Source organism: Theobroma cacao, chromosome 6, assembly GCF_000208745.1.
Source record: "Theobroma cacao cultivar B97-61/B2 chromosome 6, Criollo_cocoa_genome_V2, whole genome shotgun sequence".
In the NCBI taxonomy this organism is placed as follows: domain Eukaryota; kingdom Viridiplantae; phylum Streptophyta; class Magnoliopsida; order Malvales; family Malvaceae; genus Theobroma; species Theobroma cacao.
In genome coordinates this window covers 23910552-23936601 of record NC_030855.1, presented here as the reverse complement: position 1 = coordinate 23936601, position 26050 = coordinate 23910552, and the positions used below count along the sequence as shown (strand labels likewise).

Below are 26050 nucleotides of genomic sequence, written 5' to 3'. Positions count from 1 at the left end.
TCACTCCAAAAGAACTAAAAGTATTATAATAATAATCCAACATTCAATGACGACATTGTGGAATCGAATTTCAACAACAAACGATTTAGATTAATAATTAATAATTAAATGTATTATTAATTTAATATCCTTATATTTTAATAAATTATTAAATTTTAATATTTTCTTCTCACTTCATATTTATTTAATCTCATCCGAAATACTATATAAAAAAATAAAAAATACCATAGTTGCTTGATTAATGGTTCGTCATGTTGACCTACATCAAGTCAATTTCTAATTGTCTTTATCCACTAGCGAGGAATATGCATGCATATAAAACTGAAATATATTTATTAAAAAAAAGGAATTTTAAAAGAGAATAAAAGGAATGGCAGTTTGGTGAAAAGATGAAACAAGAATGGCAAATAAAGAAAAGAGGAAAAAAATGTCAACATCGGACGTACCGAAAGTAAAGGAGGAAGAGTGGCAGACAATACCTCCCGAATAGCAGAAAGAAAAAAAAAAAAAATTGAAGCATTGACAAAATTACATGTCAGTAAATTAGATTCTGGTGTAGATACAGTGGATATTTCCTTATTGGATAAGGGGCACATCAAGGGCTCTCGAGCATTGATTTATGCATATTTTCTTTTCCCTTTTTGTTTCGCAGGGTCACGTCATTTTTTTAATTTTAATTTAATTAATTGATTGTTTTTGGTGGCTCCACTACACAGGACAATCCACGTGTCGACTTTTAGCACTCTTGCCTTCATTTTCAAGATGAGAATACAAGGCGCTTTCACCGCCACCTAGAACCACCCACCAAGAGAGAGAGAGAGAAAGAAGAAGAAGAAGAAAAAAAAAAAGAGAGAGAGAGAGAGAGAGCAAAGACTCTGTCAAAAAATTCTTGAAAGGGTTTGGAGATTAGGGTTTCTTTTGGGGGGTGGTTGATTTCTGGGGGAGGATTGATCGGAATTTTGGGTGGGGGGAGATGTACGTAGGTTCTATGCGAAAGTCTTTCAAGGACTCTCTTAAAGTGCTTGAAGCTGATATCCAACATGCTAATACTCTGTAAGTCCTTTTCTTCCCCCTAATTTCTGGGTTTTTTTTTACTTCTCTTTTGCGGTTTGGGTTTTTCTTTTTGGTAATGTTTTTGATTGTCTCTGCTTTAGTTTCTGTTTGGAATGAATGCTGCAGTTCATAAAGACTGAACCTTTTTTTTCTCCAAAAAAAAAAGAAACTTTTTTTTTTGATAAATATAAAATTTTGGTTTTCAGATCACTTCGGATTCTAATTTACTTATCCAGCATAATGTTGTACTCGTTTCCCTGTAAAAATTGTTCCTCTTCAGCTGCTCTTAGCTTGAGGCATGTGATTTTCATCCCTCCAAGTTAAATTCTTTGCCCTTTTCTTAAGAAAAAAAAAACTAAATTTTGGGTGTTCAACTTTTTCTTTTTCATTTTGTTTTTTGAAGTGGGGAAGTTATTATTTTCAGCTTGTTTTGGTCAGTAAAGCATTTATTATTTCTGGTTATAGTAGGTTAAGTTCTGTTTCTTCTACTGACACTTTCTTTTCTTTTTTTTTTTTCAAAATGGGCATTAGATATTTCGTAATTCTGAGTGGTACTTTTTGCTAAAATCGTTTCAATAATGTTACAGTAACGCAAGAGTGTAAGCTTTCTTTTGAGAGATTGCAAGATTACATGTTTTTGTGGGACATTTTTCGTTATTATGATAGTTTTTTTATATCTAGCTTCACGTGGCCAATGGGTTCCACTTGATTGTACTGCTTTCAGTATTATTTTTAATCTTTATAATACGAGCATCAAGATTCGATCACCAATGGCTGGCCCCGGCTCAATAATTGCATGAATACAGTGATTTAATTCTTATGCATCTACATTTATACCATTTATGCTTTTTGGCTAGTCAAACTGATCCATAGAGTCAGTGAAAATTGCTTGTAACTTGGCAAATTTGATAGTACTATTGTTAAGACAATGGTTGGTTAAGTTCTGAGATATCTTTTTTTCTTGAATGTTGAAAACCTCCTTCACGGAATAAATACCTGACATCTTAAACAGCTAGAGAATAAGCTATACATTTCTTTGTAGTTGCTAAAACTGGGTTACTAAATGTAGCTAAGACAGTTGTTATAGAATTAGTTCTTCTGAACTTGATCATAGCCTTGTGCCATATTGCCTAAGATTATCATTATGTTCTTCTCATTCTGCTTAAATGCTTATCATGCAATGCAAGGTGCAGGGCTTCTGATTTTCCAAGGGAGTATGATGGTGCATGCGTTCAAATGAGAATGTCATACAGTCCAGCTGCTCACCTCTTCTTATTTTTGGTGCAGTGGACGGACTGTCACCTTGCAGGTGCCCTTGGGCTGTTAAGAATACTAATTTACAAGGTTATATTTTGTTACTTAGTGGCATTCTCTTTTCGCAGATAATATGTAATCATGAAAATTAGCTGATTTCATCATCATATCACACTCTGCAGGTATATGTGGATGGAACTACCACCATGTCTACACATGAAAGGAAAGCAAGCATAAGAGAGTTCTATGGTATCTTTCTCAATCTGATTGTTTTGGTGTGCTTATAGAATGTAGTTCTTACTCTGAGTTGTCCTAATGCATCTGAATTCCAACTGTGTCCAGCTGTTATCTATCCCTCTTTACTGCAACTTCAGAGGGGTGTAACTGATACTGAAGATAAAAAACAGAAAGCAGTGTGCATGGAAAGGTACCGAAGAAGAGAAGATGAAGAGTATAGGCAGCTTACTGATGTTGATTTTGAAAGAGAAGAAGAATGTGGAATATGCATGGAGATGAACAGTAAAATTGTGCTGCCTAACTGCAACCATGCCATGTGCTTGAAATGTTACCGTGAATGGTATTCTTCCGCTCCCCTGCCTTTCATCCTTTTATCCCTTTCTCTTTTGCTTCATAATTTTTATATCCTAACACTGCTTTAAGCAGTTACTGAATTTTTACCATATATTAATACATCACCCATGCAAAAATCCTCCGAAGTTCTCCTGTTTTGACATCCCAAGAGTTGATAAGAATACTATCCCTATGAATATGTAGTGTAGACCATAATGACCTCTCTAGGACCTTAATTTTTGTGTTGTTTTGCATTCATAACCTTGCTTGATATGTATGTTGTGAACGGAGGCACTGGAGTGAAAGAAGAATAAAAGAGGAGAATAAGAAGCTTTGTTGCAATAAAATAAAATTGAAGTATCAGGTAGATGTGTTCTTCAAATGCTATTTAAATTATGATGGAATTGAATCTTTGAAACGTATGGTTAAAGCTTATGATGATGCAGCTTGTAGAATGTAGAATGTAATGTTTTCTTTGCTCTTTGTAAGGGGAACCCTTACATGTCATCCACTAGTGCAGCATGGTTTTGGATTGTTTTGGGTCTTCTAGTGTCTTGATTTCAACATCATACTTGTGTTCAAACTCTATATCTATACTTCTTTGGTCTCCTACATCTAGGAATTAGGTTTGAATACTGTTGATGTTATCACTTCAGAATGGTGTCTTGGGTTAAGTAAGTTGCTTTACCACATAAGTAAAACCTCTTCCTCACTGTTTGCGCTTCACCAAAACAGGGATTATTGACTGGTCTGGGATATCTAAAGATGATTTTCCTTCCCTTTAATTGTAAGGGAGCACAATTGAATCTAACTTGTATAGCGTTCTAGGTGGAATCCCGGTTTGCTTTATATAGTTTTGTAATCGTAAAGCTCTGAACAACTAAAACTAGATCTGAAATCTATAGGTGCTTGTAATAAGGTATCCAGTAATCTTTTCTGTAATAATTTTGCTATGCTGTCTCTTCTTTTGCTTAGAATCCTTAAATTGTTTTCAACTTATCTGGTGTTTAGAGATTGTCAATAGTTAGGCTTCCTGCAGGTTGCCATAAAATCGGGATGTCTATAAGTTCTAGATTAACACTTCACTGATTTTTGGATTTCTTCTTCTTCTCATTATTATTTTTATTATTAGTATTATTTTATGATATTGCCTTGGATGATCATAGATTTCTTTTGACTAATAAGGATCTGTTGCAATGAATTGCAGGCGCTCAAGATCGCAGTCATGCCCCTTCTGTCGCGATAGTCTTAAGAGAGTTAACTCTGGGGATCTCTGGGTATTTACAGACAGCAGGGATATAATTGACATGGCCACAGTAACGAGGGAGAACCTCAGAAGGCTTTTCATGTATATAGATAAGTTGCCACTGATTGTCCCTGATACCATTTTTGATACTTATGATTCCCACCTACGGTGAAAAGTACAGTCTAAACTCTCTTCTCTATGGTCTGCGTATTATCTGCTCGTTCCTTTTGATTACATAAAGACCAAATCACCAAATCGCTTGATTTGGCAAATTTAGGTCCAGCTAGTATTTGCGCAGTGCTTTCTTCCCACTTCTCATCAGAAGAAACCATGCCCGAGTTATTGTGGGCTGGTGGGTGATGTCGAAGTAGTTCATGTAGGAGCCCATAAATTGTATTTAGTACATTTGTACATGCTTGTATAGCCTAAAGTTTGATGATGCAAAAGTCCTTGCTGGAATCAGGTCCTGCCTTATCTGCTTCTACTACTGGTTTTTGTGCTAACTTCCTTTGAACTTTGTATGAATCATTTCAAAAATTACTAATAAAATAATTCCTGAAGATATGCTCAACAGAAGGTGAGGTTGCTTGAATCTTCGTCTGCATATTGCATGATTGCATCAAGTGATCACATGATCTGTTGTTACTATCTCTTACTGAGGTTTGAGCATGATTTTCAATGTTTATACATAATAATTGAAACCATGAACCAGCCCCTGGTTTTGACATGCCAATCTTTCAAGCACACTTGGCAGTTTGCCCTTCGTTCTTTTCTTTTCCTTTAGTCCCGCCCCCTTACTTTTTGGGAAAATGGCACTCCTTTTAAGGACATGACAGCCTGGCTGCTATGAGTACTAGCATTTTTAGCCAGCCGTTACCAAAGATCTTGTAAACTACTGATTATGACACCGGTCTCTGTTTCTGTAGATAATGAATGAACCTAGGATCATTAATAGATGTGGTATCCTTAATTTTTTTTTCTATTTTTTTATTAATTATTTTATTAAATCAGGAAGATTGGTTTGAACAACAGTAATATACTATCAAAATAAAAAAAAAGTAGAATCTAAGGTGCAAATTTTTATCCATTTATTCATACAGCAAATTTAACTTTTCTTGGTTGGGAGATAAGTCCGCACAGTTGGCATTATAGAGTTAAAATCCAACCTGGATTTTTTTGAAGTTAAAACCGCGAAACTCCATCAACACCGTCCATACGTAGAAGGGCTCTAAATTTTTAGTGACTGAAAATTGGCAAAGGATACTCTTTTTTCGTGCATTAAATTTATGACGGTTTATGAAGAGAAAAAGGGCAAAACCATTCTGAAGGAAGAGAACCTCTTGTCGGGAGAGAAGATAAGGGGAAGAAGAAGAGAAAAGAGAAAGAAAGAAAACACTGATAAACGGTTTGTAGAGAGAGAGAGAGAGATGGGGAGAGGGGAAAGGAGAGAGGAAGAGAAAGGAGTGGTAATGGCAAACGACTTTTTCTGGTCATATACAGATGAGCCTCATGCTTCAAGGAGACGTCAGATCCTCTCTCAATACCCTCAAATTAAAGAGCTCTTTGGCCCTGATCCTTTGGCTTTCCTTAAGGTATCCCAAAAGCTTATATTTTTTTTTTCTTCTTGTGATTTCTCTCGTTCTTCAACTTGGTTTGTTTTATTGCTTTTAGATCCGAGGTAATGCCAGTGGATAACCACACTTGATTTGATTTAGTTTCTTTCTGTTTGTGGGTGCAACATTTTGTTATTTACCTCAATGGGAATCTGGGTCTTTCCTCCTCGTCCCTTTTTTCTTTTTGGTATTAGAAAGAGGCCTCCTTTCGAGTCACAGTGGTTGGAACTAGGCTCGTCAAGCAGCTTAATTTCATGGGTTCTTGTTTTTTTTGGGGTCTGTTCCTTTTACGGACTACAAATTTGGGATCAAGTTGGGTGGTGTAGATTTGGTGGAATGTTTTTTTAATCCTTTCTATCTCAACTGGTTTGCCAACTTTATGGAATGGTGATACTACTCTACCAAACACTTAAGAAGCGGCGTTTGCTTATGTTGTAATTTGTTTGGATAGTTATGCTACTTCTCTTGGTCTCTCTAGGTTTCATATTACATTTTAGTCAAAGATCTTTGTTTGAATTCTAAATAGTAGAATCTGCGTTGTCCCTCTCTGGTTGAGGCTGGTATGCCATATATTATACAAGAGCAAGGTACATTTATCATGAAATTGTTGGATCCTTTTGAAAAAGGATTTAAACTGGTTTTTAATTCAATTATGATAGCACCACATGTAACATTTTTGCCTTTCAAGGAGCTCTGGCATTTGAGAATGTTCATTCATCACCTTTGGTTGGGGTCACCATCACGTTTCTATTAAGCCCCATCTTTTCTTATTTATTGCTGGCCTCTTATTCTGAAGAACTTTTAAATGATAGATCTGTTAGAATTGAATTTGCATCAATGAATGTAAAGAAATACTCATCTCCTTGCAACTGTGCAATTGCAGATAAGTGTGGTTGTTTTGCTTCAGCTGTGGACCGCAACTTCCCTACGTGATGCTGGCTGGCTGAAGATATTGGCAGTTGCCTACTTCTTTGGCTCTTTCCTCAACCACAACCTCTTCTTAGCCATTCATGAGCTCAGCCACAATCTTGCTTTCTCCACTCCTGTCTACAACCGTTGGCTTGGGATTTTTGCTAACCTCCCTATTGGTGTGCCCATGTCTGTCACTTTCCAGAAGTATCACCTTGAGCATCATCGTTTCCAAGGGGTAGACGGCATGGACATGGATGTCCCAAGCTACACCGAAGCCCATCTTGTGACTAATGTTGTAACAAAAGCCATATGGGTCATCTTCCAACTCTTCTTCTATGCACTCCGCCCTGTATTTCTCAAACCAAAGCCCCCTGGTTATTGGGAGTTCATCAACTTATTTGTTCAGATTGGTCTTGATGCAACCTTAGTTTACTTTTGCGGCTGGAAATCTTTCGCGTATTTGATACTTTCAACATTCGTTGGGGGTGGAATGCACCCAATGGCCGGCCATTTCATCTCCGAGCATTACGTATTCAAGCCTGACCAAGAGACATATTCTTACTATGGTCCCCTCAATCTTTTGACATGGAGCGTCGGATATCACAATGAGCACCATGATTTCCCAAGGATCCCTGGGAACAAGCTGCATAAGGTGAAGAAGATTGCCCCCGAATATTACGAGGGCTTAGAGTCATATAAATCTTGGAGCCAGGTTATTTACATGTATGTTATGGATAGGACCGTCGGGCCTTTTAGCCGAATGAAGAGGAAGCTCTCTAAAAAATCTGAATAGGTGTTTCCTCCTTTTTTTTGCATCTTTTTTCTTGTCCACCCTTCTTGGTTTTAATATGGGGATACTACATTTCTCTTCCCAAATTTTGTGATTGTAACATTCTTGAGGAATCAAGTTTTTATTATGTAGTCTTAGACGAATGAGTTATTTATCCATTGATTAACCATTCAGATCAATTTCTTTCTGTCTTTTTACTCAAATATCCTGAGCATTTGAGATTGGCTACATTGTTTATTTCTCGTGATATTCAGCACAAGAAGTAATTCACTCAGACAGTGAAACAAGTTGGGAAGATATATGTGAAACAAGTTCACAACTTAATTTGAAAAATATACTATGCTATGAAGAGATTATATTAGTACAAATTAAACTATATCATGGTCTAAGCTATATAGTACAGATCACAATGCAAAACATTGAGTAATTAATGCTCTATCTTGTAGAGTGCGGTTGTGGTAGTATTAGCGGCCGAGGCTGCCCCTACCTTGGCTGTGTGTTTTCATGGCGTCCTCTGCTTTCATTTGCTTTTCTCTCTCCTGATATCTTCTTCTCAATGATACGGAAAATTGCTGCTTCTCTCTTCACTTACTCGTCTGCATATAATCAATCAACAACATGGGATAAGACCAACAGAAGTAAATTAAGGTCATATTGGTACCAGGGAAAACAGTAAGTTTTGAAAAGAATATTCTTACATTCCAAGCTTCACTCTTGTTGGCAAAGGGAGAATCTCCGACGACATAAGCAGGTTGTGGAGCATTGTTATTTATGAGGGGAAGCCTGGCTGGAGGAAATTCTTCATCACTGTCATAGTTGGAGCATTGGTTGGGGCCAAGGGCTCTGATGGCCATTGCCAATAGTACGGAAATCCCCTGCAGAGTTGAGGTAATCAGATGAATGTAAACTACTTGGGAACATAACCAACTTTTTTTTTTCTTTCAGTTCATGATGATTTCTTTCAAAGATCTATATTCATAACTATTCTTCTCATTTTTCTGTTTGAAGCAGTAGAGTTTAGTCAGGTTTTCATAATTAACAAAAGAAGAAAGCAATATAGTTCAGTTAACAGATATAGCACCAAGATACCTGTCCTAAGATGATAAGCAGGCCAATCCATTTGAAGATGTCAAAGTTAGACTGCACAAATTCTTTGAAATCATGGAACCTCCCGGTTGGATCCTCTGGTAAATCCTAAAGGGTGACAAGAAATCAAACTGCATGGTTAACACGAAATAGAGATTCAATGAAGCAAATGGGGAAAGTCACGGAGGTAAAATTGCCTTCTCCCAGTCAGAGTTTAAAAGTATATCAGCTGCAATTGCAGTCTCTACCAGGAGAAGCACTGAGATGATCACCATGTACTGCTTCCATTTAAGGTAAACAAAAATAAAAAATAAAAAATATATATATATATAGTGTGTGTGTGTGTGTGTGTGTGTGTGTGTGTGTATACTAACNTTAAAAAATAAAAAAATAAATATATATATATAGTGTGTGTGTGTGTGTGTGTGTGTGTGTGTGTGTATCTAACAGATATTAAATAACAAATACATAGAAAAAGGATACGCCGAAAAGGCAAAAACCATTGGCGCTATCTGCGGCAATATGGCCTAGGCATGTTAGGAAGCATAAGGTGATGCCTGTGCCCAGAAAAGTGTATATGAACCTGCACTTTTGTAACTAATGCTAGTGAGAATTGTGACTTAACCCGAAGTAAACAGCAGAAGCATGCAAGAACAAGTTGTTAAAACTCATAAAGGAGCTTAATTACCATGGGGCAGTAGAATTGAAGTCATCAAATGGTGACCCTCCCATGTCTCTCTGCCAAACTCTTACCATCCAAAAACCATACAAAATCATAGCAATGCCGACCATTCCCATTATCAAATTCACACCTTTCAGGATGGATTGCATGCAAGATTTTAAAATTCTTGCCATTATGAGAACCCCAGATGATCACCAGGATAATCTCAAGGATAACAGGCAGCTTCTTGGGATCTTAGACACTATAGGCTTTTGAGTATAAGACAAGGAGAAATAGGTGTGGGAGTGGATTATCAATCAAAGAAGCAGTGACATTTGTGTTTTTTTATTCTGGGGTGTGTTTAATCTTTATAAAGTATCAGTATCCCAATTATATGGCGGCAGCTGTTTATGTTTTGATATCCAAATGTGGGGATTTTTAATTTCCTAAATAATAAGGTATGGTAACATAAATTTAAGTCCAAAGAAACAGGTGAAGAGAACAATGATGTCAATAAATCTAGAGGCGACAAACAAAAGACATGATAGAATGATTGAGAGAGGAAATTTCTCGGAAACGATCTGTGTGTTTTCTTGTTGCTTGGCTTTACATCTTTCCACACTAGCAAACAATGGCCAGAGATTTCATTTTGATTGCATCTTTCTTCATACTTGTTTTAAAATGTGATCCAATTCAGTGCATCAAGGGTTGCTGTGGTGTAGTGGTTATCACGTTAGTCTTACACACTAAAGGTCCCCAGTTCGATCCTGGGCAGCAACAGTTCTGTTATACTTATTTTATGCCAATGATGCTATGCTCATATTTTTTTTTATTCAATATATAAATTATACACCCATCAAATGCTATGGTTTTGCTCATTGATCCGAGAATTTATTTATTTCAAAATTCAGAAGGAATGTAGTTGATACTAATACAAGTGTAAATTTAGGACAATGCTAAAATAAAAATCGATGTTGAATTAAAATAAACATTTCTTTGATTATTGTGTTTTACTATAATGATTTGGATATATAACACAGTTAACTATTGACAGGTGATTTTGGCTAAATCTCCACCGCATATACGTACAGGGTGCTCTGTCAACATTTGATTTCAGTGAAGAGAGAGTTGTATTTCTCCTAATTTACTCATGTTAAGCCAGATTCAGATGAACTACGACCACCCTGCTAAGTGAAGATAGCTACCAGCCTTTCGCCTAGCAAAACTTTGAACAATTTCGTTCGGTGTGCAGTTCCTGCAGATTGGATGACATACATACAATCTACTTGTTTTGACCACGAAGCTGCTCTCGCATAAGCATATGAACCTCTGCCTTGACAACCATTCGCATTTTCTTAGCATCCTCCCATAGTAAACCGCAATGCACGCGAGCAAAGTCAGAAGCAGCCTCAAAGACGTCCTGTCCAATAGAAGATTCAAACTTCAAAATATGATCACAAAATTACAACAGATATCAGAATATTACTCAAATAATGATGCTTGAGATTACCCTTGAAGGAAAGTCATCATAAAAATGCGCAGGAGTCATCTCAACTCTATTCAAATCAGTTTCCCACAATCTTATCTGGAACAAAGAGTGCATCTCAAAATCAGAAAGCAAGAAATAACATGATAATCCCCAAAGTAATCTACTTTCCTATTGAAAATAGCATGCTTAATATGCCACCCTAGAAGTCAGGCTGTATCAATTTAAATGAATTGATCACATAATAGTGCCAAAATATTTAAGCTGATATTACCTGGTCGGTGACATTTTCAGGTACAGATGGTAATTTCTCAGCAACTCGAGGATGTGCATTCTGCTGAAGGAATGTAATTATCTGCATTCAGGGGTTACACAAAGCAAAACAAGCTGCTTAGGCTACATTAGATAACTTCACTTTTTACATTTGTCAATGGTGTGATTTCCTCCATGAATTCTGCAATTTGGGACAGGAGCAACTAGATATAGATACCAACCTGCTCAGCTGCAATGCCATTTTCAAAAGCATTATACAGGCTCTCTTTCGTTATTGCACCAACTATGAGGTTTGGAAGTTGATACTCTACCCTACAAATGTTAGCACATTGTTATTTAGTTAGGAAATCAATAGTGAATATAAAAGTAATAAATATTAGAATCCTAAAACAAGCTGGTGAAAAAATTGGCTATAAATGGCGATCAGCAGATTGCAGGTGAATTCAAGAGCCTTTTGGCATTCAGTGGATAGATAAAGGAGTGGAGAACTTGGATCAGAAAAGAAAAAAAATTAATCAGTTATGCTCTGAATCAAGCAGAAACAGCTCCATCCTTTACTAACTAAAAGTTTTAGTACATTTTTTTTATCTTCTATAGACTTCTAATAGCATCAAATCAGCTGGGAATACTATTGATTGTGGTAATCAAGGGACAGCTAATTTATAATCAAACCTTTGTGTCGTTGTACTTCCACATATTGGCCCCACAGATCCAAAAGACCTTAGAGGAAAATAAGAAATTTCTGCTTTTGACACTGGGTGATTTCCATTTTCCTTGGAACCACTCTAGAAAAAGTTATCAAAAGGGAAGTCCACTTCTCTCCCCCCCCCCAAAAAAAAAAAAAGCAACCAGATATTTTATCGCTTTGCTCATTGTTTAAAGAATGTTTTGTTGTTATTCTATCTAAATGCAATTCGGCTCTTCAATAAGGCAACCAATGCAACAACATTCAAGGATTCACCACCTCATACCTTGAAAATAGACGTAAAATTTCACAGTGTAACTTAGATGACGAGTATGCGTACATCCTAAAGTTTGTTTCCACAACAACAAATCCCTGAGGCAAAATATAGCAAAAGAACTGCATTAGTAAGAGTAACACAACTAGAGAAAGCCAAGATAATGGTTACTAGAATCAGAAGCTATATATTCACCCGTTATTTGTTTAGCCATACCTGTTTCCTTGATGATGAATCTGTTAAGCTCACTGAAAGATTGGTGGCCAATTTAGTAGGTATAAACCAACTATCTTTCCTGCCCTGGACATATGCAAATACCTCAGAACCATCATAAAGCATTAGTTAGAATAGATAGTCCATGTATTCCGATAAGAAAAATAGCATTAACTAGGAGAACCTGCTGAAGTTTGACCAATCCCAAGTCTGAAAGGTCCTTGATCATAGCTCTCTGGTCATCTGTCAGTGTATTCATATTATATGCCTACAAGAAGAAAAAGCAAATCAGCCCAGAAAATGTCAGAGAGATCAGCTTTAAAGAATCTCAAGAAAAGTCAAGAAAAAGCAGGACCAAAAGGGGATAAGCTTCTATGTGAATAACAAAAGACAACAAAATGTTTGCACAGTCAAAAAGACTGAAGATTAATGTAGATTCTTGCTAAAACATGGATCAAACAAATTGCAAGCATTAAAGTTTTACAGAGACTTCGGCCAAAAAATTTTTTGATGAACAAGCATGCATGAAGAGAAAAATTATAAATAAACAAAGCGTACCTCACCAGTGGTATGAAAACTAAGTTCTAGCAAAAATGCAATTAAATCTGCTTGGTCTACACCTTGCTCCTGTATTAAACGAAGAAAGTCTAAGCATAAGATACAAACATTTGCTACAGAATGACAGAACCAAAGTTGCATCGCTGACATCGATTTCATGTAAAGGACATAACCCTGGACAACCTTTTGTTTTTTCTTTATTGAAATGGTCAACAGATGGATCTGCCCATCCACAGACACATACACAACCATAGGATTATATAGGCAATGGCCAGAAAATACTTTTTTCATTGCAAAAGCAGTTGCCATAATATACACAAGTCATGCACAACCCCATACACAAGTGCACATGCATATGTAGGCTCTTGCATTCTTGCACATATGCACACCCTAAGGTACACTCCCATTTAAGAAAAGAACCATACTGATAAAACTAAAGCGAAGTTCTGAACTGAAAAATCAATGCCAAATAAAATTTGACAATAAATCTATTCCAATTTCCCCTTTCCATGTACTTAACAACCCAGATATCTGTAACAAACAAGTTCCAAGGAAAACACCAAAAATATCTAATGAAATATACCTCTGAATTGGAGATATATTCTCTGATAATATACCAAAGCTGAGCATTTGTATCCATCAGCTGTAAATTACACACATGAGAAGTTATTTTAGGCGACAGACAATAAAAAAAACTGCAAAAGGGCCATGGTTTATATGATGCACACCAAAAACTGGAAACCACTCTCAGTTAATCTTGGAGCTTCTTTCTCCCTGTAGATACAGACATATAAACAGCATAACATCAAACATGAGATATAGAATCTTCGATATATAATGCATAAAAAAATGAAGCTTAAGTACGTGGCAAGAAATAACACCTCTGACACAAAAGACCACGCTGAAAAATTCTCATCATGGAAGAGCTGAAATTTGTTGGTTTTTCAGCTTGTCCTGAACTTATAAGTTGCAGCAAGAAACACTGCATTACACAGCTGAAGAGGTAAGAAGCAGCTCAAACAATAAAACTAAACAATTGAGTAAATTGCAAAAGTATTTGCATCATTCCACATCACATAAACTACCATCAAAAACACAAATTCTTTAGAAGCAGACAGGTGACATAAATTCTATTAATAAAACAATGAAAAATAAATAGGAAAAATTCACACCTCCCATTGTTCATGTGCATAGGCATCAAGTTCCTCTGAGGTAGGGAGTCTCACAGTAACATTTGAAGGCATTGGTTCTCTTGGCAAAATCCCTCTGCACAATAACAGTCATTTATACAACTACTAAAATGACAACAACGGCATAAGGAATCTAATGGCATAATAAACAATGAACCATATGCGCAATAGAACTGGCTGTAACTGACGTAATACCAATGGAAAAGTAAGAAGAATAAGTTTTACACTGGCAACTTTGAAGGTTCTATAAGTATGCAAACTTATAATACATAACAAAGGGAAGAATTTTTGTCCCTTTAATTTTGACAGCTGCAAATGAAAAAAAGTACCATATAAGTTAAAAAAACTTACCCATATATCAAATGTTTCCGGAGGTTAGTCTGAAATGTGGGATTTAACTTGTAAATGGTTTCCTTCTTCCTGCCAAAAGAAAGAAAGATTGACTAATTAGATTAGCACATACAGTCATTTTCCTATTCTACACTACAATTAGAAGAAAAAAGAGACAAGTATTTCGCATTAAGCTTAAGCTGTTCTGTACTTTTGATCATTACTGAGAAGTGGCCGCTTGATTTTAAATGGAAGATCAGCTAAAATATGTAAGGGAAACAACAAAGTATTGTAGTTGCTCACCTATCGATTACTTCTAATATTCTTAACTGAATCAACCGATCGATGGCAACTTTGTGCTTAGAGGATCCATCGGCAAGCACCCACTCCTCCAACGACTTGGCTGTCACCGGAACATCAATGTACAACATCTGTAACACATATTTCTTTGCAAGAGGCGGCATCGACCTGCTCCATTAACAAATGCTTCCGTCAATTCAGAAAATTCACTGGTTTTAAGGAGTTAGCTGAGAAGTATTCCCAAACAGACATATCCTGAATTTAAATTTAAAAGGAAAAGAAGAAAGAAAGATCAATTATAAGAGCAATGAAAAATAATTAAAAAGAAAAAAAGAAAAGAAGAAAGACCTGAGAATGGCTTCGCAAATGAATTGATTACGATAAAGCATGTCGAGCTTAATGGCAGGCAATGAAGCCACCATGTCCATGAAATTCTTCGCGATTATCTTCACCTGAGGCATTTTCTTCTCCTTTTTTTCTTACTTCGATTTTTAGGGTTTTGTAGGATTTAAACTGGGAGTAGATTGAATCCAAGCTCGAATCGAGCTTCGATAAATGAAAATTATGGTTGCTTATTTCTCAGTAGCGGCTGTGAGACGAAGAAGTTCTTAAGCGACGTCGTTGTTTTGGTTGAGTCCAGCATCCTTTTGCACTCCGAGGTTTTTCCTGATTGCAAAAGGCGAAAAGCTGACAGCAATGGTGGGTGCTGGGTCGGATAGTGGGCCTACTGGGCGATGTTGTTCCTATTCGGGCCGAGCCTGACTAGCTTATTTTTCTTTCTTTCTTGCTTTCTTCTTCTTTTGCTTTAGCGTATAAACGATATTGCATCGAGTTCGTTCAGATAAATCAAGTTCTAATCCTTCAAAATTAAAAGAAAGAGATTCTACATTTATTGAATTTCCAAATAGGTTTCAGGGAGTTGACAATTCCCAGTTCCGAATTGAGTATGTCACCACCAATGCGGTTATCTTTTGGAACTCAAGCTCCAATGCCAGAATATTGCTCCAAAAACTGTTCAACACAGCTTGTGACTGGACAATAGCCAATTGGGATCCAAACTTCGTTACTTTTATGCGGCCAACCTTTCAAATATCCAAATATTTCATGAAGCAACTACTGATTGATGAGAATATCAAACCAGTGCATGAAGAACTATCATTATGCAATCCGAGGGACTTACCTGCAGCAAACTGTTGGGTACCCATATTTTCATTCAAAAAGATCAGCCATAATCAAATGCAATGAACTCGATTGGCTCATATTGTTTCCTATCAAAAATTACAGAGCAAACAGTCTAAAGCTTCATTCAGAATATGGAGATTTCTCAATATATCAAATCTCAGCAAGCTTCCATGTGTTGTAAACAAAATTGGAAGGATATATTGCACTTACATCTCAGTTAGTGGAGATCCAGAACAATTGCACATTGATTTGAAGGTTAACTAAGGTGACAAGGGGCAAATTATAGAAGCAAAAAATTATGCTTCTTCACCAAAACAGCCCCAAGATGTCAATCAATAGTAGCATGTGAGCAACATAAATGGATCTCCTTGCAGAATCCGGACTAGTCAGCTAACAATACTATTGAGGTATACTTTTAATCATATGTTGATGTTTCACCTCTTGCTATGCTGAAGTACTTGGTACATCTTCAGCAGGTTCATCGGGATTAGTGACAGGTGGTTTTGGTGGCTTCTCTACAGGAGGAGGCTTGGGTGGCAATGGTCTGTTTGGTCGGACTTGATCAACTTTCTCTTGACACATTTCAAACTGCAGTATACAAAAAACATCAAATTGCCAATGAAACAGAGGTAGATAAAGTGAATAACTAATCTTTCAAATTCAGGAGAAAAAACCAACCTTAAAACCACAGCCAGCTACACAAGCATGGAAGCATTCCTATATGCAGAAACGAAGAACAACAAAATTAATATAATTGACCAAACATAGTGCTTTCTTTCATTATTCCTTATTAGACATTCTCATCATTTTTTTCTTTGTACAAATTCCTATCATTTACTCAACTGTGCTGTATGTACATCCTTATGCTTTTGAATAATGAGATGTTTGAATAACAAACTGCAAATCACGTTTACCTCCACCAAATAAGTACTACTGCTATTTAAACCACAGCAACTTTCCTGTTTTAATTTGGTGCTTCACCATTGTGCACACCATTCATGTTACACATGTCATTCTTAGGAAGTGAATCACCAGGCAAAGCATAATCAGTATTCAAGATAAATGGATCAAGCTACCTCTCATTAGAAGCTTTCCATGTGACTAAGGTGCTGATCTTCCTACAAGACCCTTAAAATCGTGTTACTCTATTATCGCATTACCTTACTAATAAAGTTGTGGTCATAATACCAAAAGCATTCCATTTTTTATGAAGTCTAGAAGCAAGATAAGAAGTGGAGCGGCAATTTTAAACCACAAACAGTACCTTGGCACTATTGGGAAAAAGTTATATAGTTGTCACAAGAATCTCCTCTTTTGCACACTAATTCAAGTATATATCCCACATTTGATTTGAATTCATTGCAGTTGCTAAAACATTCCAAAAAAAATCAAGCAGCATCACTGGGTACAAACTCCCGAGAGCCTAAAAGCACCCAAGGGAGAATTATACCCCTTAATACTCATCAAGACTCAGTTAGCTGTGCCTCAAACTGTCTACAATAACAGTCAATTGCAACCCAGTGCAAATAATCATCTGTGACTTATGGAATTCAAATTGTGTAGAAGACCAAATTCAAAACTGGCACAAACTTTATCTAGGAGTACAGAACTTCAGATACTAAAGAGGACATAAATTGACTAAATATGCATAAGAGTGGACTTTCAGAAGTTCATAAAGAATAATTCTCATTCTTTCTCAGAAGTCAGCTCATAGAGAGAATCAGCACAATCCAATGGCTTTGTGTAAACAACAGTTCAACCATATTAAAGATGGAAAAGTGGAAGTAAATGATAAAATCGGTGTCATTACAAGTATAATAATGGGTTAAAAAATGGCTAAAAGATTAAATACCTCAGAGTAATTGGCAGCCCCAGGAGAACGGTCAATGTAAGCACTCCATTTCTGGTCCTTTAATACAGGATCCTTATAGCATATCTCTTCGCACTCTGACAAACCTGAAGAACCCGTAATCTTAGCAATTTAAGATATAATCAGCTGCAAATGATATGTTGCTTTGCTACTGTATCTTAGTATAACACTATCATTCAAGGTTGGTTAAAGAACTCCTCTTCTAATTGATGAAATCTCTAAAGTGAATAATGCATAGAGCAGTGAATGCTGGATACAGTAAAAATAATGAATTTTCATTCTCAAGAACCAATGATAAGAATTTGTGGTCCATTGTCACCATTGCTTCGATGAACTGCTTCATTTTTATTACAAGCTGCCTTATTTTTCCTATAAAAACATATGATAACCCAAACCGTAACCAGAACTCATGTCTTAGTCAGGTGTCAGTGAGACTAATTTCTTGCAAATATGAACTGAGCACTACAAAGCTTAACCAGGGACTTCAAAACATTGATTTTCAGCAATTTGATTAAATAAAATCAGATCCAATGTACTACAAAATGTCATAAACCATACAAACTGATACAAAATTTTCCAGAAAACGTTTTATAAGCAACAATACAAACAAAGCTGCTTACATTCCTCCCATGTCTCTCCATCCGCATCACACCCTTTTTTGCAAAACACTCTCCCTACAAGAACACGCCATAGTTAGTCGAGTCAATGCATGGCTAACACAATTTCTCAGATGAATCAATCATCATTCTTAATTTAATAATACGTGGAAAAAAAATCTCAAATTAGTTGTATAAGCGATTGATTAGGTAAACAAAGTAGTTTTGACATCTAATTTCATCCAAAAAGAAAAAGTTCAGGAAACTAATAGCCAATTCATAGCACTATCATAGTTCACATTATTATAAACTAACAGCGAAATTCATCAACGCATATACAGTAATTATTCAAAATCATTTGAAGATATCCTGCCAATTCGTACAAAGCAATAAAGCACCAAGAAATGCAAGAAAAGATAATTAATTAATGGAATCTTGACCTTAAAGCAAGAAAAATTACAATGCAACAATATCAAGATAAATTAATTAAAAAAAGACGCCAATTCGCAGATCTATTAACCCGATATTGACAGAATCGCATAGTTTAAGCTGGAACCAAAATCAAAGAAGAAACGTGGAAAGAGAAAGTTTACAAGGAATTTGCATGAGAGTAGCGTATTTGTGAGTGCATTGATTTCCACATGGGGAAGCCCATAGCGGAGGTAGCATTTTCTCTTCGTTTCACCTTCGCTTTCTCTTTCCAAACGCGGCGTCCCCGATAGACGAAATTGGAACTTCGTTTGAATTTCTACGGGGAGGGGGAGGGGGAGGGGGAGGGGGAATGGGGTCTGGTCTGGTTATAGAAGGGTAATTTGGTAATTCAAAAAACGGTTTTTGGTTTTGTTTGGACCACCTAGTATTTATAGTTGGGGCCCCGTTGCATTTTCTTTGTAATGAGTACGCCTCGGTTCCATTGTTCTGGGCAATGACTATTAGTGGGAAAAATGTTTCAATTTTACGATTAGAATGGCGCCACGTTATACGGCTACGACCCTCCCACATCGAATCTGGCTTCTTCCACTCCCGGAAAGTAGCAATTTTTTAATTATTTAATTATTAATAAAATTAATTATATTATGATTCTACTTTTATATAAGACAAGTATATTAAAATTGATGTTATATTTAAGTTATTTGTTCAATTATAATCAATTAATATGATAGTTACTTTCCTATCAGTCACTTTTACTATATGATAATAACAACATTTGAATAAGGGGACAATGACCAAGGATAGATTGCCAATCAGTTGAGAGATTCGAGTAAAGCTTCAAAGGGAAATGTATTTGGTGCATGGTGTGGCATGATCAAGGGAGGATTAACACTATATTTTACATGAACAAAAGAGGAATGAAACAATCATGCATAATTTTGGTAGTAGAGAGAAAATAAATAAATTTTTAATTTGATGCAATTATATTTTTTAAATTTTTAAAAAACAACTTAGTAAAAAAAAATGAATTTCGAGTAATACATGTTCATTAAATATTTATATTTTCAAAAGTAAATTACAATGAAATGATCATTCAACTTAAATTATATTTGATACCTAAAATGATGTTATTATCTTAATTTTTCATCTAAAACGATATGAACTAAAAATGATATAATACATTACCGTCTACTTTTATAATTACTCATTAGTCGAACAATATTGATAAATGTTAATGTATAAATTTGTGACATTCTCTTCCTTTCACTCTTTCCCTTCTTCTCTTAATTCTCAAAGATAGGCTAAGTCATAAGTGCAAATATTTTTTAGATTAATACACATTTTGAGTATATTTTTTTTACGATTGGAAACAATTTCTTTATCTCTTATCATTATGTTTGAGAGATTATTTATTTTCCAAATAACAGAATGCATATTTTCTCAAAACATAATTATAATAAAAAATAGTATAAAAAACTTATAAATTATAAAATATAAATTTTTTTTATATTTTTATTATATTTAATTAAGTTATTATACTTTTATTTTGAGTCAAATAAATCTTTAAATTTTTTATTTTGAGTCAAATAAATTTTTATGATTAATGATTGATTTAATCAAAATATTATTTGTTATTTTATATCATATAACGTTGATGTGATATACTTAACTATCATAATTGATTATGATGTGATATATTAACATATTATAATTGATGATGATATAATATGTTAATTTTGTATGATAATATGATTATGTGATATTTTTTACTTTTTATATCAATATCATGTCTGCATTATGTAGATATAAAATAATAAGTAATATTATTATTAATAATAATTAATTAATTATTAGTCATGAAGACTTATATGACTCAAAATAAAAGTACGAAATTTAATAAAATGTAATACACGAATAAAATTTTATTTAAATATATTTTAATAATTTAAAATTTTATTGCAGTATTATGTAAAAAAAATTTATGAATTCAAAAAAAATTCCGTGGATTCGTACGCGCTATTAGAGTGAGTGCCTGCACAAACCAATGAAACGATTGCGTTTTCATCCGCTGAGGAAACTTGTCCCACGTAACGGGCACTGATCCGCAGTCTCTGACAGATTCGATCGTAATTACTATTTCCTAACTGAGAATCTTCTAACCAAATCAATAATGATACCATTCGCTCCTCACATTTCCATTGGACGGTTCACATTTCATCACCAATCCAGATGTAACCATGCAATTGGCTGTTGGCGGTGCATTTCCCACTAACGGGTGACAGTGGTTCTCTCATTTCCGACTTCGTGAAATTACACGTGTACCAATATATGGAACTCTCGTCGTCGTCGTCGGTTGTTTTTCCTTTTCTTTAATATAATAAAAAACAGAGAGGAGTGAGAGCGGAGGGGAGATGGACTGGCAATGGAAGCTCTTACCTCTGTTGACGCTCCTGGCTTCTTTTCTCTTTCTTTTCTACATTCAAGATTCTTTCAAGGTTTCATTATATTATAGTTTCAGTATTAAGTGTCAAGTGTTTCTATAAATAGACTTTGCTTTTGGCTTTTGTTTGACATTCCTGATTCATCAGTGAGCTGAGTTTTCTTGGTGGTGAGAATATGACTAGATGAAATGAAAAATTTCAGTTTTCTGACTTTTCGTTAGAGGTAATATCTAGTTTTGGCGCTATTCAGAGGAGTTTACTTCTCGATTCCTGCTTCCAATTATCTCAGAATTTGGGGAATTTTGATTTTCGATTCTCGGTTTCTTTAATTGGCTTTGCAAAAGAAGGATTATGGTTTAAGAATCTCAAAACTAAAGTACTTTGATGATTTTTCAATCTTAATAACTATGAAGTGATCCTGTGTTTCTGATTTGCTTTAAGGAATTGTTTTAGTTGAATTTTCCTGGATTTGTTTAAGGCAGTTTGTACTTGTAGATTATGACTTTAATATTATCTATTGATCAATCGAATAACAGAAATTATGATTATTACATTTGTGCAGCCATTTCAAAGCGATTGCAGTCTTCTTCCTTACAGTCACTATTGGATAGCAAGCAAGCACATCGTGACACCTCAAGGGATTATCTCTGGTGCAGGTATGTCAAACAACTCATTCCATAAAAGAAGTTTTGCAAGAGGAAACATGGAAATGTAGTTCATTATGTTGGTGATATTATCATCATCATTATCATGATGCTACACCTCTCTCTTGAGCAAGATCTTTGCAATGTGCTTACTAGTCATTTTGTTTCTTTTCCGAATGCATAAATGGACAGTTGAGGTGAAGGGAGGGAATATCATATCCATAGTTAAGGACAAGGATTGGAATGGAAAATCTAAACAAGTAGTTGATTACGGCTATGCAGTTGTCATGCCTGGCTTAATCGATGTGTAAGATCTCTGCTCTTGTGTTCTCGCCATTTGCTACTTAATGCACTCACAATTTGTTCATTTCCCTAGAATTAAATATCTACTTAAATTCTAAGCAATAATTGAGATAGATAACTGTATAAGCATGAAAGTTGATATGATCAAAGGCAAATCTCAAATACTTTAAAATGTGCTTATGATTACGTCCATACTCCATGGTAGGCATGCACATCTAGATGATCCAGGAAGAGCTGAATGGGAGGGATTTCCTTCAGGGACTAAAGCAGCTGCTGCAGGTATCTTGCTTTACACGTATAATGAACTTTAATCAACTGATATTACCATAGATAATAAATGCACAAGGTATAAATTATTATTCATCTTCTTCATGAGCAAATATTACAGGTTTCAGTAGTAGGTTTTTCACTACTTATTTACCTAAAGACATTAATTAAAATGCTTATAGATTGGTTGTTCTGATAAATCTGTTTATCTTACTCGTTTTTCCTTCATGATCAACAGATATTATTCATGTATTTTTAGTTCTTTTGAATTATGTTAAATGGAATACTTCTTTCTTGTCTTTCTGGTCTGCTACACTGTATGCACACCTTAACTATTTCTATTACTGCATATCTGTAGGTGGCATTACAACATTGATTGACATGCCTCTAAATAGCTTTCCTTCCACCGTTTCAACAGAAACCTTGAAACTCAAGGTATGCCTAGTAATCATACATATATGTGACTAGTTAATAGATATGCTATATATCATATATTTGAACATTTCGATTTTTCTTTTTGACAGATTGAGGCTGCAGAGAAGAGAATTTTTGTTGATGTTGGTATGTTCCGCAAACTATACCTTAATAAATCTCTATTAGAAAGACTTAACTCTAACAAATATACTATCACCAGGCTTTTGGGGAGGTCTAGTTCCTGGAAATGCATTCAATGCAACAGCTCTGGAAGGTCTCCTAAATGCTGGTGTCCTTGGTTTGAAGGTAAACTTTTAATAATATTCAGCTATACATCATTTGCATAGAACAGAGTATCTATTTCCTGTTTGAAGGCTGGGTCTTTGTATATTTTGAGATAGTTATGCCACCAATAAAATTATAAGAATTATCTTGATGTTATCTATGAACTTAACCCCCTTCTTTTCTCCTCCCCTTTTTCCCCAAACGAAGATTGGGGGGGGATATTTTGTAATACGTGGTGTTAATGTTTTTTTTTATTGAAATTTTATCTTACAACATTTTATGTTCTAGCTTTGCAGTCTTTTATGTGCCCTTCAGGGATCAATGACTTTCCCATGACTGATGCCAATCATATTAAGGTTCGCTTCTGATACCTGAATCAACAGATAGTGAAACTGGGCTTCATTTTGGAACAGAGAACATTTACATTTCTATTCACTCTTTTTCACTTTTCTTTGGTTTTGTAATAATGCACACATAAATGAATTTGTTTTGTCCCTTAAATCAGCTTCTGCAATATTGGTAATGTTTAGGCTATCTTCTGAAATTCATCTATTTGCTGCTTTAGGCAGGGCTTTCTGTATTGGCCAAATACAGAAGACCTTTACTTGTACATTCAGAGATTCAACAAGATGTCGAAAGCTACCTACAAGATGAAGATGGCGATGATCCTCGATTGTATTCAACTTATCTTAAGACAAGGCCACCTTCTTGGTAAGTTGAATTTTCTTTATTCTCTTCTTTGGGAAGGGGCAATGTTTAAATGATTTTAATGAGAGCTGAATGGTCCTGTCCATGTTTTGCACAAAGTGTAAGTCGTTGAATTGTATTTCTTTACATAGTTAGTTTACTCCTTTATTTCCCATCCAGGGAGGAGGCAGCTATTAGAGAACTTTTGACTGTCACAAAAGACACAAGGATCGGAGGTCCAGCAGAAGGTGCTCATCTACATGTTGTTCATTTGTCTGATGCCAGTTCTTCCTTAGATCTTATAAAGGTATATTCTACGATACAATCACTCTGATAGAACTCCTGTGCTCGATCATAGCACAATTTTCTTGTCCTGCTTTGTACCCTTCTAATTGCCAATAAAGGACTGCTTGTGGACAATTTTCTGAAATATACCTTTTCATGAAGGGTCATTTCTGTGTTGTTGACAGGAAGCAAAAAGGAGAGGTGACAGCATAACTGTTGAGACTTGCCCTCATTACTTGGCTTTTTCAGCAGAAGAGATTCCAGACGGAGATACTCGTTTCAAGTGTGCTCCTCCTATCCGTGATGCAGCCAATAAAGAAAACTTATGGAATGCTTTAATGGTGTTACTAATAATTTTAAGGGTGTTACTAGTAATTTTAGTTCTAGTTTCTTCAAACATTTGCTTCATCTCTATTATACATTCTGTTTCAGGAAGGACATATTGATATGCTAAGTTCTGATCATTCACCAACAGTCCCAGAACTTAAACTCCTGAATGATGGTAACTTTCTGAGGGCTTGGGGTGGCATTTCATCTATACAGGTTGGTGATTTTCCATTTACAGAAAAAATTATCTCAACTGTTTGCTTTCTTCTATGTATAACAACATAGACATTGCTGACTTATAAAAGTTAGTTACCATCTTACAGTAACATTGATTAACGAATAGTACACTCTAATTTTCAAAAAAGTTTGGCATGCAAATTACCAAAACCCTTTAATTGCATATATCTGGATTTAAGGTTGAAATCTGACGAAAACCACTTTGGACTGCTTCATGTTGTTATCCAGATTCACTACCCACAAAAGCTATTACTTTTAGTTCAGCAATGTAATTATCTATATGATTGATTAACAATAAACTGTAACTTGATAAAGTAAGGATGAACAAATTTATAGGAAAAACAATTCAGAGAATAAAATTAAGCAGTCAACTGCATGATTAGACTTGCTTATATGGTTCTTCTTACCATCTTTTATATACGTATTTGATCATTTCTTCATGTTCTCTCTTTGATCATTGTTTACTCTTGCTGCATGTTGACACTGATCGATAACATTCTATTGAGACATCTGCAGTTTGTTCTTCCCGTGACATGGTCATATGGACGGAAATTTGGAGTAACATTAGAGCAGTTAGCATTATGGTGGAGTGAAAGGCCTGCGAAGCTTGCCCAACAACATTCAAAGGTCAATATCTTGAATTATCTTTTCAAATGCACTTCCATTTTGATTTGTTTGATGCATTATGAATAAAGAACGTGGAGATCTTAACTCCATTGTTTAGGGAGCCATTGCAATTGGAAACCACGCAGACATTGTCGTCTGGGAACCTGAAGTGGAGTTTGACCTCAATGCTGATCATCCTATGTATGTTAAAAATCCCGTACGTATCCAGTAACCCTATATCTTTCTTTCGTTTTTATTTTCCTTGAGAATTTAATTCATTCACACTTTTCAGTTGTCATGTGCTTTGCCCCTTTCTTGCACTTTGAAGCTTGCTTTTTTTGATTGTGAGCGAGAGAGAGAGAGTACATCTCTGTCTGAACTCTGAACTGCAGCTGTGAATTTCCATATTTTTTTTCTAAATTTCTGAAAGAAAAACCTGCACAAAAAATAATTGACGTCTCTGAGCTACCAAATTTTATTGAAATGCATGATAATCCACCTGAGAGATGGCTTACCCATCCCTAGCCAGTTCCACAGGCGAGCGTTTCATATAAGTACAAAGCATACCCTGAATCCAATGCAGTTGCTGTGAATATGATTCTTGTTCTTGGTGCCATTTGTGATCTGAATTCTCTTTCTTCCCTTGTTTATGCAGAGCATCTCTGCCTACATAGGAAAAAGACTATCCGGAAAAGTGCTGGCAACTTTTGTAAGAGGGAACCTTGTCTACAACGAGGGGAATCACGCTGCCGCTGCCTGTGGTGCTCTAATCCTCGCAACATAGAAAGGAAGTGATGATTTGAATAGTGAAGGGAACAATCACCACGAGCTATCCGTGAGAACCATCAATTATTTCTTTGTTGTTGTATTATACATTGTCATCGTTCTTCTTACCATCCTGCCTTGTAAAATCATTATTTATGAGCACTTTTATACATTTTTTCTTTTTTTTCTTTTTTTATAAATGAATTTATATTCCA

The 26050-nt window shown here is 35.5% G+C and overlaps 6 protein-coding genes and 1 non-coding gene across 7 annotated transcripts; 4 read left to right on the top strand and 3 right to left on the bottom strand.

The window, feature by feature from the left end:
• On the top strand, positions 848 to 4786 carry LOC18596873. Its single transcript, XM_007025603.2, has 5 exons — positions 848 to 1053; positions 2247 to 2397; positions 2490 to 2556; positions 2650 to 2884; positions 4085 to 4786. Exons 1-5 carry the CDS (start codon positions 974 to 976, stop codon positions 4293 to 4295), a joined length of 744 nt encoding a protein of 247 aa, XP_007025665.1. The 5' UTR covers positions 848 to 973; the 3' UTR covers positions 4296 to 4786.
• LOC18596872 (sphingolipid delta(4)-desaturase DES1-like) lies at positions 5163 to 7596 on the top strand. The gene is made up of 2 exons (XM_007025601.2): positions 5163 to 5715; positions 6620 to 7596. Exons 1-2 carry the CDS (start codon positions 5410 to 5412, stop codon positions 7439 to 7441), a joined length of 1128 nt encoding a protein of 375 aa, XP_007025663.2. The 5' UTR covers positions 5163 to 5409; the 3' UTR covers positions 7442 to 7596.
• Positions 7736 to 9605, bottom strand: LOC18596871 (tetraspanin-19). The gene is made up of 6 exons (XM_007025599.2): positions 9213 to 9605; positions 9008 to 9107; positions 8722 to 8802; positions 8528 to 8632; positions 8137 to 8313; positions 7736 to 8034 (listed from the first exon to the last, which is right to left on the bottom strand). Exons 1-6 carry the CDS (start codon positions 9377 to 9379, stop codon positions 8023 to 8025), a joined length of 642 nt encoding a protein of 213 aa, XP_007025661.1. The 5' UTR covers positions 9380 to 9605; the 3' UTR covers positions 7736 to 8022.
• On the top strand, positions 9893 to 9965 carry TRNAV-UAC. The gene has a single exon. It is a non-coding gene; the product is annotated as a tRNA-Val (tRNA).
• On the bottom strand, positions 10143 to 15258 carry LOC18596870 (RNA polymerase II transcription factor B subunit 2). Its single transcript, XM_007025595.2, has 15 exons — positions 14843 to 15258; positions 14498 to 14662; positions 14216 to 14284; positions 13847 to 13940; positions 13556 to 13656; positions 13403 to 13448; positions 13258 to 13317; positions 12675 to 12743; positions 12301 to 12384; positions 12120 to 12203; positions 11916 to 12001; positions 11166 to 11256; positions 10946 to 11026; positions 10696 to 10770; positions 10143 to 10605 (listed from the first exon to the last, which is right to left on the bottom strand). Exons 1-15 carry the CDS (start codon positions 14953 to 14955, stop codon positions 10468 to 10470), a joined length of 1356 nt encoding a protein of 451 aa, XP_007025657.2. The 5' UTR covers positions 14956 to 15258; the 3' UTR covers positions 10143 to 10467.
• Positions 15732 to 18954, bottom strand: LOC18596869. The gene is made up of 5 exons (XM_007025593.2): positions 18736 to 18954; positions 18167 to 18220; positions 17529 to 17632; positions 16355 to 16393; positions 15732 to 16264 (listed from the first exon to the last, which is right to left on the bottom strand). Exons 1-5 carry the CDS (start codon positions 18809 to 18811, stop codon positions 16121 to 16123), a joined length of 417 nt encoding a protein of 138 aa, XP_007025655.1. The 5' UTR covers positions 18812 to 18954; the 3' UTR covers positions 15732 to 16120.
• On the top strand, positions 20925 to 26023 carry LOC18596868 (allantoinase). The gene is made up of 15 exons (XM_007025588.2): positions 20925 to 21069; positions 21578 to 21671; positions 21852 to 21966; positions 22168 to 22241; positions 22588 to 22664; positions 22754 to 22790; positions 22864 to 22949; positions 23225 to 23284; positions 23494 to 23639; positions 23796 to 23922; positions 24086 to 24241; positions 24333 to 24443; positions 24981 to 25091; positions 25189 to 25287; positions 25726 to 26023. Exons 1-15 carry the CDS (start codon positions 20986 to 20988, stop codon positions 25852 to 25854), a joined length of 1506 nt encoding a protein of 501 aa, XP_007025650.2. The 5' UTR covers positions 20925 to 20985; the 3' UTR covers positions 25855 to 26023.

Excerpts from the sequence above, each read along its gene's own strand:
- LOC18596873 (XM_007025603.2), top strand. The coding sequence starts at position 974 with ATGTACGTAGGTTCTATGCGAAAGTCTTTCAAGGACTCTCTTAAAGTG. Across the intron at positions 1,054-2,246 it reads ATCCAACATGCTAATACTCT|GGCTTCTGATTTTCCAAGGG; the intron begins GTAAGTCCTTTT and ends TGCAAGGTGCAG. Across the intron at positions 2,885-4,084 it reads TTGAAATGTTACCGTGAATG|GCGCTCAAGATCGCAGTCAT; the intron begins GTATTCTTCCGC and ends AATGAATTGCAG.
- LOC18596872 (XM_007025601.2), top strand. The coding sequence starts at position 5,410 with ATGACGGTTTATGAAGAGAAAAAGGGCAAAACCATTCTGAAGGAAGAG. Across the intron at positions 5,716-6,619 it reads ATCCTTTGGCTTTCCTTAAG|ATAAGTGTGGTTGTTTTGCT; the intron begins GTATCCCAAAAG and ends GTGCAATTGCAG.
- LOC18596871 (XM_007025599.2), bottom strand. The coding sequence starts at position 9,379 with ATGGCAAGAATTTTAAAATCTTGCATGCAATCCATCCTGAAAGGTGTG. Across the intron at positions 8,803-9,007 it reads ATGGTTTTTGCCTTTTCGGC|TACATGGTGATCATCTCAGT; the intron begins GTATCCTTTTTC and ends AAATGGAAGCAG. Across the intron at positions 8,314-8,527 it reads TGCTTATCATCTTAGGACAG|GGGATTTCCGTACTATTGGC; the intron begins GTATCTTGGTGC and ends TCAACTCTGCAG.
- LOC18596870 (XM_007025595.2), bottom strand. The coding sequence starts at position 14,955 with ATGCCTCAGGTGAAGATAATCGCGAAGAATTTCATGGACATGGTGGCT. Across the intron at positions 14,663-14,842 it reads ATTTGCGAAGCCATTCTCAG|GTCGATGCCGCCTCTTGCAA; the intron begins GTCTTTCTTCTT and ends TTAATGGAGCAG. Across the intron at positions 11,027-11,165 it reads ATGGCATTGCAGCTGAGCAG|ATAATTACATTCCTTCAGCA; the intron begins GTTGGTATCTAT and ends CCCTGAATGCAG.
- LOC18596869 (XM_007025593.2), bottom strand. The coding sequence starts at position 18,811 with ATGCTACCTCCGCTATGGGCTTCCCCATGTGGAAATCAATGCACTCAC. Across the intron at positions 18,221-18,735 it reads TACTCTCATGCAAATTCCTT|GGAGAGTGTTTTGCAAAAAA; the intron begins GTAAACTTTCTC and ends GTGTTCTTGTAG. Across the intron at positions 16,394-17,528 it reads GGGCTGCCAATTACTCTGAG|GAATGCTTCCATGCTTGTGT; the intron begins GTATTTAATCTT and ends TTCTGCATATAG.
- LOC18596868 (XM_007025588.2), top strand. The coding sequence starts at position 20,986 with ATGGACTGGCAATGGAAGCTCTTACCTCTGTTGACGCTCCTGGCTTCT. Across the intron at positions 24,444-24,980 it reads GTGGCATTTCATCTATACAG|TTTGTTCTTCCCGTGACATG; the intron begins GTTGGTGATTTT and ends AGACATCTGCAG. Across the intron at positions 25,092-25,188 it reads TTGCCCAACAACATTCAAAG|GGAGCCATTGCAATTGGAAA; the intron begins GTCAATATCTTG and ends TCCATTGTTTAG.